General features: G+C 54.6%; 1 protein-coding gene across 8 annotated transcripts in view; it reads left to right on the top strand.

Moving 5' to 3' along the window:
• Positions 1-11,178, top strand: part of PTPRF (protein tyrosine phosphatase receptor type F) — an 83,875-nt gene extending 72,697 nt beyond the window's left edge. For 5 of the 8 annotated variants that reach the window (XM_084787087.1, XM_084787088.1, XM_084787086.1 and 2 more), the window contains 13 exons: positions 630-662; positions 1,454-1,551; positions 5,490-5,613; positions 5,733-5,908; positions 6,553-6,672; positions 6,925-7,079; positions 7,159-7,444; positions 7,531-7,709; positions 7,930-8,056; positions 8,292-8,417; positions 8,633-8,787; positions 8,904-9,039; positions 9,512-11,178. In XM_084787087.1, coding sequence (XP_084643213.1) covers positions 630-662; positions 1,454-1,551; positions 5,490-5,613; positions 5,733-5,908; positions 6,553-6,672; positions 6,925-7,079; positions 7,159-7,444; positions 7,531-7,709; positions 7,930-8,056; positions 8,292-8,417; positions 8,633-8,787; positions 8,904-9,039; positions 9,512-9,580 — 1,784 coding nt within the window. In that variant the 3' untranslated portion in view covers positions 9,581-11,178. The remainder of the gene's footprint in view (positions 1-629; positions 663-1,453; positions 1,552-5,489; positions 5,614-5,732; positions 5,909-6,552; positions 6,673-6,924; positions 7,080-7,158; positions 7,445-7,530; positions 7,710-7,929; positions 8,057-8,291; positions 8,418-8,632; positions 8,788-8,903; positions 9,040-9,511) is intronic. The other 3 variants (XM_084787089.1, XM_084787085.1, XM_084787084.1) reach the window with 1 other exon arrangement.
• The last annotated feature ends 2,579 nt before the right edge of the window (positions 11,179-13,757 follow it).

Below are 13,757 nucleotides of genomic sequence, written 5' to 3'. Positions count from 1 at the left end.
CTCCCAGGATGCTGTAGTGTAGGAGGCAGTGTACAGATACCGGCAGAAAGGGGCCCTGTGGTGTAGTGTGGGGGCAATGTACAGCTAGCGCAGAAAGAGGCCCTGCCTCGAGTGCTAGCGTAGTGCAATACTGAGAAGGGAGGGCCAAGAGATTTGTTGGGTGAGACCCAGCCTCCAGACGGAAGTGTTTCCATGAGCAGCAAAGGGGACATGCAGAGCCCCTTTCACATATCAGTGTGTGAAGGACACCATAGGTACACAGCATCCTCAAGAAGAGAGCAGTGTGAAGTAAAAAGGATTTTTCATTCCTGGTATGGAGACCACCTGAAAATAGCCAAGGTCAGATTTTGAGGGGCTGAGGGCTGAGTTCAGGACTGAGTGGCTGTAGAGCCCCAAGAGGCCACTCAGACCTATGGTGTTTGGAAATGCTCACTTCTGGAGGTGGGAAGTCTGTGTCACGGAAAGACGAGGGAGCTGGTCCCGGGCCCATCCTGTACTTCCGTCTGTGTCCCTTCCTCTTGCCCTTCCCCTGCAGCCCCTGCAGTGTCTTATGGCAGAACCGGGTGCCCAGAGAAGGGTCAACGGGCTCTGCTCCACCCCATTGTTTTCTTGGTTTGTTTTCTCTACAGGTTCCAGTGCCCCCAGTTGCCCGAATATCTCAAGTTAGTTTCCAAAGTTCCTGTGTTTGGGGACACTTTGGCTTCAGTGTCTGTGTCCACTCTTCTACTTCCTCACCTTCCCCTAGTTCTTCCTTGCTCCTGCCCCTTCCCCTGCGCCCTCCTCTCCTAGCGATCTCACTTCCCCCCTCTTCCCCCTCCCCCCCCCCCCCTTTATTTTCTCCAGTCTCCTCTCTCCCACCCTCTCTCCTGGTCCCAGTCTGACACACCTGTCTGGTGGCTCTGTGTCCTGTCACCTTGCCTCTGCCTTTTTAGCTTCCTCCTCATCTCTGCTTCTCACCCGACTTCTGCGTCACTCTGCCACTGTCTTTGCACTCCATGGCCATTCCGTCCACACACTTGGTGCCTGGGACGACAGGGTCACCAGATCTCCCAGGGTGACTGGCATCAGTGAGGGGTGGGGTCTGGCTCAGACAGGTGTGGTAAGAGCCCAGCTTCCAGCCTGTCGACTGCTGGCCGCGTCCCTGAACTTTGAGCCCAGCCTTGGAGGGAAGAAGTCTCTTGTTCTCTCAGGCAGACCTGCCGGGCAGAGAGCCCTGTGGTCCCTATGCAAACAGTAGCTCATCTGGATGTGCTTCCGTGTGCTCACAGGACACACACCTGCCCCTCCGGCCTCCCCTGACCCCCAGCCACCGTGTGTCCTGCCATTCCTGTCGCCGCATGTGCTGATGTCTCCATGCCACCAGTGCCGAGTGCTCCATGATCACACGTGTTCACACATGCCTTGGGCTGTCTGCCACCCTGCTCAGAACTCACACTAATTCCACCTCCCCCAGGTATGCGAGACCACCCGCCTATTCCTATCACCGACCTGGCAGACAATATTGAACGCCTCAAAGCCAATGACGGGCTCAAGTTCTCCCAGGAATATGAGGTAAGACACCCACCACCCCCACCATGTGGCCTCAGTCTACCCAGGTCAAATTCTGTCTTGTCCCAGGTCCTGGCTGGGGCTAGAGATGTAGGTTTTCTTGGAATAGCCAGGGAGGCCAACAGTAAACTTCAGTTGGGAAACTGGTCTCCTTAGGTGCTGGGCCCAGCCTACAGGCTCACCACAGCCCTCTGGTGGTCACCCCTGGACATGCTTCAGAAGGCTCTGTTAGGTGCACAGGCTAATGTCCCCATGCTAGCGGAAACAGGCGCTGATCTTGGCAACAGTGGATACAGTAGCTGGTCCCTGATAAGAACGGGGCAGCACTTCCCCGACACTGGACACCGTCCTTTTACTTGGTCCCCCATGGAGTGCTACTATCAACAGCCTTGCCATATGTACCAGGAAGCAGGACTCCAACAGGGTCAGTAGTGGAGCCATGGCAACCTGGACCTGTGCTGTGCCTGACTGCATGACCATCCACACCTCAGGCTTGGATAAAACAGGGTTACTGAGTCTCCTGATGGTGACCATTGTCAGTGAGGAGCAGGAAAGCTGTCTTCAGTGCAGCTTCCCCCCCCCCCCAAGTCTCCCCATGATCACATGTGCACTCAGAAGTGCACAGCTCATAGATCGGGCATTAGGAACCCCTCCAAGTGTTCACCTTACTCTGGTCTTGGCCTGTTGTTTTCTGGGAGTTCAGACTTTAGGGTTGGTGAGCTTCTATCCCACCGACAGCTCATTGTCAGGGATAATTGAGTGTCCCCCAAGCCGTCTAGTCAGGGGAGCCTTGCTAAAAAGGAAGTGATAAGGAGAGACCCCTACCCCTTTCTTTGGGAAGCACAGGTGATGTTGTCTCTGCTGCTATGTCTGCCTCTCTTTTTGCCAGCCCTTGACGTAGGCCTCAGAAGATGGCGGATGGATCTGTTCAGCTGGACCCAGGGTGTTGCTCTCTTCTAGTCAGGTGTCCACTCTGAGTTATGTTTGGGGGATGTATCCCAGGTCCTGGAAGTGCCCTTCTAATGGGCCGTGGGCCAGTAGATCCCGAGGGTAATAGGCGAGGCTTCCAAAGAAGAAAATTGAGCTTGGCGGGTAGACGGATGAGCATGTTACCACACGGCCTCCGTGCCGCCACCGCTGCTGCTGTAGAGTGCTCGCTGCCTCTGGAACAGAGCGTGTAAGCCAGGCATCCTGCATTTAGCTTGGCTTCTGGCCAGAAGGCCATCCTTTTCCTTCACCAACATTCATCCTTGTCCTCTCCCACACCTTCCCATCCTCCTAATAAGGTTCTGCCCGTCGTGGCTCCCAGGGCACCCGTGCGCAGCAGTCACCTTGCCGCCCGCAACCCGTTCCTGCCATCTGAGCTTTCTTTAAAGGACCTGCTTTGTCCTAGAGGCCTTCCCTGATTACCCAGATCAACTGTGGGCTCTCCCATCACTCTCTCTCTTTCACAGGCTGTTAATCATTTGTCATACTGTTGCTAGCGTCCGACTGTGCCAGTCCGTGTGCTGGATCCTGGATATGTAGAGACAAATGGCCTTGGGACACAGTCACTGAGAAACACGGGCAGACAGATAATCAATGCTGAGTGTGTGGTTCTGACAATGTGTGCTGAAATTATATATAGCGAACATGACGGTGGGTGTGTCCCAGGGGTGAGTCCTCACAGGAGTGGTGAGCCAGCCTCTTTGGAGAATAATGAGGCTAGGTCAAAACTGGAGGAGACTTTGTGCTATAGGTGTTAGATTCTGTCCATCTGCAAAGTAAGGATAATAACCATCCCTGCCATGAGGAAAGAGATGCAGAGAGGCACATGGCTGTGTAGAACAATGCTGGGAACATCATGACTTACCACAGGAACATAGCAGTTAGCATTGTTGTGGCCTAGGCCAGTCAAGAACACCAGAGGCTTTTCAGTAGGAAATTGATTCTCAGGTCTGCATGTTGTTGTTGTTGTTGTTGTTGTTGTTGTTGTTGTTGTTGTTCTGGCTGAAGGACAGAGTGAGTTGGAGTAGAGCGAGAGGAGGCAAGGAGGTACCAAGCAGAGCTAGGTACCTGGCTGAGGGCAGTGGCAGTCAGTTTAGAATAGCAGAGGAAGGGAGTGTGGGATGTGGTGAGCGAAGGGAGGGGCCTTGGAGAATTTCTGAGGCGGGCTTCGGAAGCTGGCTGGGCTTCCTGGGTGAGTGAGTGATGCTGCTCTCCTCCAAGAGGGAGTCTCACAGTCAAGCGTGCTTTGATGGGAAGTGGAGAGGCTGGCCTTTATAAGGACTGGCGTGCTTAGAGGCCCTCAGAATGCTCCAGCGTTTGACATGCCGCCATAGGCTCCCCTACAGGACAGCCTCTAACAAAACTAGGCTGTCTCGAACCCCTGGCAACAGGATTGTTTCCCTGTACACCAAGAAGGTTGGGAAAGCACCTAAATCTGCATGCGGTATGTGCCCAGGCGGACTGCCTGGGGTTCATGCTGTGCGGCCTAAAGTCCTTGTGAGATTGTCTGAGACAAAGGAGCATGTCAGCAGGGCCTGCGGTGGCTCCGTGTGTGCCAAGTGTGTCCGTGACAGGATCAAGAGGGCTTTCCTTACTGAGGAGTAGAAAATCGTTGTGAAAGTGTTGAAGGCACAAACACAGAGTCAGAAAGCAAAATAAATACGCAGCTTTTGTTGGGGGGGGGCGGGATTGGGTTTTTGGGAGGGTTGAGACAGGATCTCTCTGTGTAGCCTTGGCTATCCTAGACTCACTCTGTAGGCAAGGCTGGTCTCGAACTCACAGCAATCAGCCTGCCTCTGCCTCCCGAGTGCTGGGATTAAAGGCGTGCGTGGGTATGCAGCTTTTTTAAGTAATAAAAGTCAAGGCTTGGTCTATGGTTTAAAAAAAAAAAAGGACTGAGGTGGAGAGACTTGTGCGTAGAGGTGACCAGGGAGCCGCAGAATTGTCAGGACAGCTCATCATCTAAGCATAAGAGTCCTTTGACTGTAGGGCCTCATCATTTGGCTTAGTCGGTGACACATACAGGTCCCAGAGCCAGTGTGAGGATAGCAGGCCTGGCCTAGTTGGTGAGCTATAGGCCACTGAGAGGTCCCAGCTCAGAGAAGGTAGATGGGGTTGCTAAGGTTGTCCTCCAGCCCATCCCCCACCCGGTGCACAAGCATATACATGTGCACACATGCATTTTAGGACAGAGAGAAAAGAAAAACATCTTGTGAACAGACTATGGATGTAACTAATTTGGTTGAGTGCTTGCCTGGCATTTGCCAAGCCCTGGATTTGATTCCTTGCCCCCCTCCCCCCCCCCCCCCCCCCCCCCCCCGGCCCCGGCACCACACAACTGGGTTAGCACCCACACTGTATTCCTGGAAGCAGGAAGATGAGGGGTTCAGGGTCATCCTTAGCTACCTAGCAAGGTCAAACCTAGCCAGGTACACGTGAGATCCTGTCAATGAAAGCCATTTCCTCAGCAGTGAAAGGGAAGAGGGGAAGCAGGAGAAGATGTGGAGTGAGATGAAGGCTTGGTGGCGATGTGCAGGAGCCCAGGTCCTTCCTTCCTGCTGGGAGGCCAGGATAAGCGGACAGGCAGAGTACGAAAAGCCAGAGATGGAGAGCAGAGCTAGGCCACATGGTGCAAGGCTCTGGAGCCCTGGGCGTTTCCAGCACGGCCCTGGCAGCTGCAGTTGCTTTGATAACCGATGCTTATTTCCCTAGTTAAGTATGGGGGTGGGGGAGTAGGCGGGGCTGTCTCATGCCCCACCCCATCCTCAGCCACTCTACCTGATGAGGAGATCTGGTGTGGAAGTTTGAGTCCTCAGTTTGTCGCTTCCTAGACTTGGGATGTGTTGGCCCTGTGGCTGTAGAGTGCAGGAGGACTCGGTTCTGCAAAGCAGAGCACCGCTGCTAGGCCTCCTCCACGTGGCCCTCACTCTCCCTGTTTCCTCCATTTCCGGCAGTCCATTGACCCTGGCCAGCAGTTCACGTGGGAGAATTCCAACTCGGAAGTGAACAAGCCCAAGAACCGCTATGCAAATGTCATCGCCTACGACCACTCTCGAGTCCTCCTCACCTCCATTGACGGTGAGCCGGGGCCAGATGGCCCTGTCACCCCTTCGCGCTCCTCCCCACTGCTCTCTAGAGTGCTCGCAGGCACAGAGGGCCGGCCTGGCGCCCCCATCGTAACGCTCTTCTGTCAACAGGTGTTCCCGGGAGTGACTACATCAATGCCAACTACATCGATGGCTACCGAAAGCAGAACGCCTACATTGCCACGCAGGGTCCGCTGCCTGAGACCATGGGCGATTTCTGGCGGATGGTGTGGGAACAGCGCACAGCCACAGTGGTCATGATGACCAGGCTAGAGGAGAAATCCCGGGTGAGGGGGATGGGCGGGAAATGACTCAGTGGCGCTGTGTACCGCCTTCTGTGAAGTTTTTCAAGGCCCCCCCCAAGGGCTGTGGTTTTCTTAGAGTGCTGTCTCATTTCCCTGGGTACCGGGGAACCGCTGGGATGTAGTGCAGTGCGTTCACGGGGTCTCAGGATGTTAGTATGTTTCACCAAATGCTGTCATTTTCTGGAATGTTACTGTGCTCCCCGGCTTCTGGGGTGTTCCTGGGGTGTTCACATGTTCCCCAGATGCCAGAGTGTTCCTGGGGCATTCACACATCTAAGTTAATTAGTGGAAAGAGCTGCTGATGTCTGCTTTTGCACCGCAAAGCATTGACTGGAACATAAAATTTACAGAGCTTGAAAATGGGGCATAAACGTTACGGGTAAATTTGGCAGAAAATGTGCCTGGTGCGATCTGGCGTTGAATAAATAATTTTCAATTATGGTCCTCCTTCAGCCAGTGAGGGCAAGGGTGGCAGCCTAGTGTGATGAGGCCTGGTGAGGGAGAGGGAAGGTGAGGAGAGTTCAGAGCTGGGGCCCTGTAGCCAGGCAAGCTGGACCTTTCCCTCTGCTGCTGCCTATAACGTTGTCACCTGTACCTTGTCTCCTGCCCTGCCCATCCCCCTCCAGGTGAAGTGTGATCAGTATTGGCCAGCCCGTGGCACTGAGACCTATGGCCTCATTCAAGTGACCTTGGTGGACACTGTGGAGCTGGCCACGTACACCATGCGCACCTTTGCACTCCATAAGGTATGGCCCTGAGTGCCCAGTGCTTGTCTACCACTTAGACTGTAAGGACAGTGGCCTAAGGGTTATGGAATGGCAGGGAGCGGCCTTGGGCTCAGGGTCTGGGAGGTATGTGAGGGATCGTCACAGCCTGTGTCATGTGACTGTGTCTGATGTGACTTCTGACTATCACCCGTGAGTGGTTGGTGTGGCCCCTTCCCTGCGTCTGTGGCAGGCAGACCCCAGACCTCCTCATCACTATTGACTCTTCTGCAGAGCGGCTCCAGTGAGAAGCGCGAGCTGCGACAGTTCCAGTTCATGGCCTGGCCAGACCACGGGGTTCCTGAGTACCCGACTCCGATCTTGGCCTTCCTGAGACGGGTAAAGGCCTGCAACCCACTAGATGCAGGACCCATGGTGGTGCACTGCAGGTGAGAGGGTACGGAGCTACCAGAGGGCTAGGGCTGGAGATGAGGAGACCACTGCCCCAAGCTGTGTTCTTGTCCTCAGTGCTGGTGTGGGCCGCACGGGCTGCTTTATCGTCATCGACGCCATGTTGGAGCGAATGAAGCATGAGAAGACAGTTGACATCTATGGCCACGTGACGTGCATGCGCTCACAAAGGAACTACATGGTACAGACGGAGGACCAGTATGTGTTCATCCACGAGGCACTGTTGGAGGCTGCCATGTGCGGACACACCGAGGTGCCTGCTCGCAACCTGTACGCCCACATCCAGAAGCTGGGCCAAGTGCCTCCTGGGGAGAGCGTGACTGCCATGGAGCTTGAGTTCAAGGTGGGACTCCAGAGGGCCTGCTTGACTCCGGGGTCCCAGGCTGGGTCATGGGGAGCCAGGCCTGACAGAACCCTTCCTCTTCACAGTTGCTGGCCAACTCCAAGGCCCACACATCTCGCTTCATCAGTGCCAACCTGCCCTGCAACAAGTTCAAGAACCGCCTAGTGAATATCATGCCCTATGAGATGACCCGAGTGTGTCTGCAGCCCATCCGTGGTGTGGAGGGCTCTGACTACATCAATGCCAGCTTCCTGGACGGCTACAGGTCGGCGTGCTTCTCCCTGCCCCGCCGCACCCTTTGGTACCTTGGTCTGCTCCTGGTTGGGGGACTGGGAGCTTGCCCAAAAGATTAAGAGTGAGTTGGGTAGAGGAGTGAGGGCTTCCTGGAGGAAGGCTGCCCTCAGAGCAAGGTCCCAGGGGTCGAGGCAGTGTCGGGATAGATGAGGCGGCGGCGGCTCCAGCATGTCAAGTCTTATGTCACCCAGACAGCAGAAGGCCTACATAGCTACACAGGGGCCTCTGGCAGAGAGCACCGAGGACTTCTGGCGCATGTTATGGGAGCACAATTCCACCATCATCGTCATGCTGACCAAGCTCCGGGAGATGGGCAGGGTGAGCCCACCCCTTCCCCTAGGGCCCCTCTCATACCAGGGAGGTCACCAGCCACCCTTGGGGAAGATGCTCCTTTTTTACTCTCGGCTCTCATAACCCCAGTTTCCCATATGCATAGTCTCGGGCTCTTACCAACACCTGAGGCATGCGTCCCCAGAGTCCTCGGAAATGTGGCATTCTGGTCCCCTGGCCTTCCCACCTGATCATGCCGGGGTGCCCGGTGTTCTGTCCACAGGAGAAGTGTCACCAGTACTGGCCAGCAGAGCGTTCTGCTCGCTATCAGTACTTTGTTGTTGACCCGATGGCTGAGTACAACATGCCCCAGTACATCCTGCGCGAATTCAAGGTCACAGATGCCCGGGTGAGTGTTGGCCAGAGGATAAGCATGTTCCTAACACTACCCGAGCACGTGTGGGGTCCGGGTCTGCCCCCATGGCACATCAGGTCAAACTGCGGGGAACGAGTCCCGAGCTGGGCTTGTTAACTCCTAGAGTGTTCCCGTGAGCGCAGGTGTTGCTGTGCTCCCAGACTAGAGGGCCTACAGGCTAAGGTACACACCATGACCTTCCCTCCCAGGATGGGCAGTCGAGGACAATCCGACAGTTCCAGTTTACAGACTGGCCCGAGCAAGGAGTGCCCAAAACGGGGGAAGGCTTCATCGACTTCATCGGGCAGGTGCACAAGACGAAAGAACAGTTTGGACAGGACGGGCCCATCACTGTGCATTGCAGGTGGGCTGTCCCCATGTAGGGCCAAGGGTGGGGCGTGGCGCTGAAGGCCTTCAAGGCTCACCAGCTGAGGTAAGCTGAGGTGAGCAGGCCCCCTGACACGGCCATTCTCTGAGCAGTGCTGGTGTGGGCCGCACCGGTGTGTTCATCACTCTGAGCATTGTCCTGGAGCGCATGCGGTACGAGGGTGTGGTTGACATGTTCCAGACGGTGAAGACCCTCCGAACACAGCGCCCTGCAATGGTGCAGACAGAGGTACGTAGACCAGAGTGAAGGACCCGTGTGTCTGCCTACAACCCTCCACTGCAGCTGCAGCCGGCCCACACGGATTTGTTCCTCTTATAGCCGTGTGGCATTACTTGTACTGCCTAACGTGCAGGGGGGAGGAGAGCGAGCTGCGTTCATTCAGTAGCTCTGTCCTGAGCTCCAGGGTCGTGCTGCCGTCTAGGTCAGGGTTGGATAAAGCAGTCTGTATAAGATGCATCATCCTGGGTGCAGACAAATGTGCTGGGACTAGCGGAGGTGCCTACAGGCCTGGGAGAGGGAGAGGCAGAGTTGGCCTCAGGAGCTTCGTCTGGAGAGTACCTGGGCAGTTCCATGGGTCCAGCATCTGCTCTGAGCCAGCAGAGGCTACTTCTGTGGCCACCGGCCACAGCCTGAGTGCTGTTCTCTGTTTGGAGTAGCTGTTGGCACTCTTTACACTGACCAGCCCCCCCTTTTCTCAAAGGACCAATACCAGCTGTGCTACCGTGCGGCCCTGGAATACCTCGGCAGCTTTGACCACTATGCAACGTAACTACTGCTCCCCTCTCCTCCGCCGCTCCCCCGAGGGGCTCCGGGGGGGACCCAGCTCCTCTGAGCCATACCGACCATCGTCCAGCCCTCCTGCACGGATGCTGTTGCCAGCAGAGCACAGCCCACTGGGATCACACAGCATTTCGGGAACATCGCCACGCCCGTCAGAGAGCCCGGAACACCTGGGCCCGTAGGCGGCCTGGCGGCCTGGCTCTGGGCCCTTGTCCACCGGGCCGGGCCGAGTGGAGCCCCGCTTCGAGCTCCCTGTTCAGCTCCGCGTTTCTCATGCTTCTCATGGGGTGGGGAAGGGGGCACAGCCTCCACTTTTTATACATTAGGCGGGGTAGACTGAGGGATCCTAGCCTCTTCCCTCTGACTTTCCTTTTGCAAATCTTTCACTGCAGATTGGGCTGCTGTGGAGTTGGGACTTCCTTTGTTTTCCTTTTGAGTTCACGTTGGATCCTTTCTTGTACAACTTCTGCTGAAGGACAGTACATGCCTTCCTCGGGCAGAGCTCGGGCCTTGCCTGAGCAAGCCGGCCGTGGCCCAGGAGGCAGCGGGTCTCCTGCCCTCCTCCAGCCTTTCAGATGAGATCCTATCCAGCCAAATGCAGGGAAACACTTTTTTTGTTCATTTTAGGTTTTGTTTTTCCTTGAGAGCCTTTTTTTAGGCCCCACAGACAGTGGTGGGCGGGGCGGCGATAGGAAACACATCCCCCAGTGCGCATTTAACATTCGTAGCCTACAACCACAGCCGTGTCTGGGGGAGCCTGGCAAGGCGTTCCTCATCACCATCGTGTTTGCAAAGGTTCAAAAATCAAAAATTAAAAAAAAAAACAAAACTTTTTTTTTTTTAACCAAAAAAAAAAAAAAATTCATCCCCTGGCCTCTACTTCAGATCTGGAAGTGGGAGGCAACTGAATGTGCCTGGGGCTCACCATGGGCCCACAGAGTCTCTTATCATCCCCAGCATTGCAGTGTGACAGGTGTTTGTAGGCTGTGGGTTCTGGCCACCTCAGTAAATGAATGGCACAGGTGAGGGCCTGGGCCACGCCCCACACACCTCAGGGCCAAGCGGGGGCGTGGCTGGCCCTTCAGGTCTAGGCCAGTGGGCCTGGTAGCACATATCTGTCCTCAACAGGGGCCAGATTTCTCTCCTGGTTTGCAGCTGTCTTCAAATCCCCCAAGACTCGCTCTTTTCCACTCCTTCAAGTTGCCCTCACAAACCAATGTGGCAAGACTACTGGACTTGTATCCATGGTACTATACTCAGTCTTATTATCTCAGCTTGCTGAGGGGCAGGGGGAGGGTCTCCTCCTCTGGGCAGCACTATCTAGATAGGTAAGTGGGGGCGGGGAAGGGTGCATAGCTGTTTTAGCCGAGGGACTCGATTGCAGACGTCCCCAGATCTAGCTAGGCTAAGTCAAGATCAACAATCCAGGGTTGGTGGTGGTGGATGGAACATTCATTTTTACCTTGTGGATGCTAGTGCTGTAGAGTTCACTGTTGTACACAGTCTGTTTTCTATTTGTTAAGAAAAACTACAGCATCATTGCATACTTCTTGATGGTAATAAATTTGAATAATCAGCTTTCTTACACACCGGGCCTCTGTCTTGGTTCTCTCCCTACCTAGAATGTGCTGTCTTAAGTCGGTGGTTAGGGTGGGTTCTGTACAGTCTATTCTGAGAGGATGAGGAGGCCCAACCTGAGGGCCTGTGACTGGGCAGCTTCCTGCCTTCGCTACCCAGACGGAAGATGGAACCACCAAGGGCCAGGCCTGAGCTGCAGCTGTGAAGAGCACCCAGTGCTCTCACACCCTTCATTTCTTTTCACCTTGTGCTGCTGTGGATTGCAAATGGAGGGTGCCACACACGCGTGTGCATGCACACACGCACAGCCACACATCCATCACTTCCTCCCTCTCTCTCTCTCTCTCTCTCTCTCTCTCTCTCTCTCTCACATTCACATCTTCTCTCATCCTCTAAGGAATGGGATAACCTGTGGACTTAGGAAGTGATCATATGGAAATTGATTAGTAACAAATCCTGTGACTCTTGCCATGTGGACACTGGACACACACAGCAAGACCCTCTGGGATTCACTGATGCAGTCTCGACGCTGCTGATCAGAAGGTCAGGCAGGACCTCAGGATCATGGAGCTTGTAGAGATGAAAGACAAACCAGAAGAGAAATACCTAAGTCACACAGCAGAAAGCTGTCACAGACTTCTGGAGGCAGCACCTGGCCCTGAGGAAGGCCTGCAGGTGACAGCTGGCTCAGCGTTTTTAGATGGTGGGTAGAAGCTGAGTGTGGTGGCATACACCTTTAATCCCAGCACTCAGGAGGCAGGCAGGCAGGCAGATCTGAGTTGGAGGCCATCCTGGTCTATAGAGTGAGTTCCAGGACAGCCAGGGCTACACAGGAAAACCCTGTCTGGGGGAGAAATAGTAGGAAGAAATGACCCGTGCAAAGGCTTGGAAGCCTAAGCCACAGCAAGCATCAAGTTCTAAGAAATGTTGTGAGACCCTAGGGCTGGGAAAGGGGTAGGTGGAGCCAGGTCACTGAGTGGATGGATGTGCCTGCCAGCGGGTGGCTTATCTTGCATTGCCCTGGGTCAGTAGGGGTAGAGTCCCCCAGCAAGATAATTGCAAGATTAGCAGCAGTCAGCAGTGAATGACCCGAGGCTTAGAATGGGTCCCTCCTTTGTATCCCACACATCTGGTTTAGTGCTTGACCCATTTATATGTGTTCAGAAGGCAACCATCATGTCGTGTTTTCTGAGGAGGGGGCAAAGTCATAGATTGAGCCGTGAAACACTGTCAAGGGAAGAGTAAATACCGTGCCTATTCTTGAGAAAGGCCAGCATTCAGACCTGCCCCAGGCGGGCTCTCCACAGATTGCTAGCCTTCACTAGTGAGGGCTTCTACTAGAGAAAGGCCAGAGCTGGGCCCCTCCACGCTAGTGTCTGTTTCAAAGCCTTTCCTCCATCCCCAATAGTATTAACCCCAACCCCTCCCCACCCCTGTACTTTTTATTGGTTGGTGTTGGGTTTTGTTTTTGCTTCGGAAACAAGGTCTCACTATGTAGACCAGGCTGGCCTGAGCTGGAACTCATCATAGAGAACCAGGCTCAAACTCAAAGGTCTGCCTGCCTCTGCTTCCTGAGTTCTGGGATTAAAGATAAAAGCCATAAACCCAGCCTCTTTTGTTGGTTTGGTTTAGTTTTGGGGTTTTGATTGGTTGGTTTGTTTGGGTTTTGGGGGGGGTTGTCTGTTTTAAGTAGGACCTCTTCTGATCCTCCTGCCTCTGCCTCCCAAGTCAGAGCTTCCAGGAAGATAACCACCATCTCTGGCTTCATGGCGTCCAGGCAAGCGCTTCACCAACTGAGCTCCACCTTTCCCTTGCTCTCTAAGTCTGTCCTTACCTTCAGGCATGCTTTCCTGAGGTCTCCTGTTGCCGAGTTTAGCACCCCGGGCACTAGGTTTTCTAACCGGACATCTCTCCTACTGTATACCCTCAGGCCCCACCAAACCCTCTCCATGTGGCCTCTTGTTCCTGTGTGCATTCCCACGGCTTCTGGCCCAAGCCATACACTCACCTTCCAGCTTGAGGCAAGAGTCTCATCCTGTTGCTCAGTGTAGCTCCAGTTCATGGTAATCCTCCTGTCTTAGCCTCCTGAGCGCTGGGATTACAGGCATGAGCCACCATGCCCAACCCTAAGCCGTCCTTTCCCAGCTGGGCCATTGCATGCCTTCTACACGGTCTGCTTGTTCCCAAGCCTGCCCTAGACGGCGTGGTCTCACCATGACAGCCAGCGTGAGCCTTCATACTCGGTAGACCTGACTGAAGAGACCCAGCAAGCCCTCAAACTCACCCTCAGGTCCCTGCTTTTCCAGGCCTGGGGGATCGGGCCTCTGTCGTCTCATCTTCCTTGTTCCTTTGCCCTGTCTCAGTGCAGCACTGTTTCTGCTGCTGGGGCTGGAGACAGAACCAGGGCCTTGCACGTACTAGGCAAGCTATTCTAGCTCCAAACCAGTGGTCTGAATTCCGTACTTGTCCATCCTCTCGGCTCCAGACCTTTCTACAAGCGTTCTCCCCCACTGTCTACCTGGGTGACTCCTGGGCTTTTCATTTGTTTGCTTTGTTTTCATTTTATTTTAACTGAAAAACAATTTTTC

This window comes from Acomys minous (assembly GCF_964271855.1).
Source record: "Acomys minous genome assembly, chromosome: 6".
NCBI classification, from domain to species: domain Eukaryota; kingdom Metazoa; phylum Chordata; class Mammalia; order Rodentia; family Muridae; genus Acomys; species Acomys minous.
This window is presented reverse-complemented; position numbering and strand designations above follow the sequence as displayed.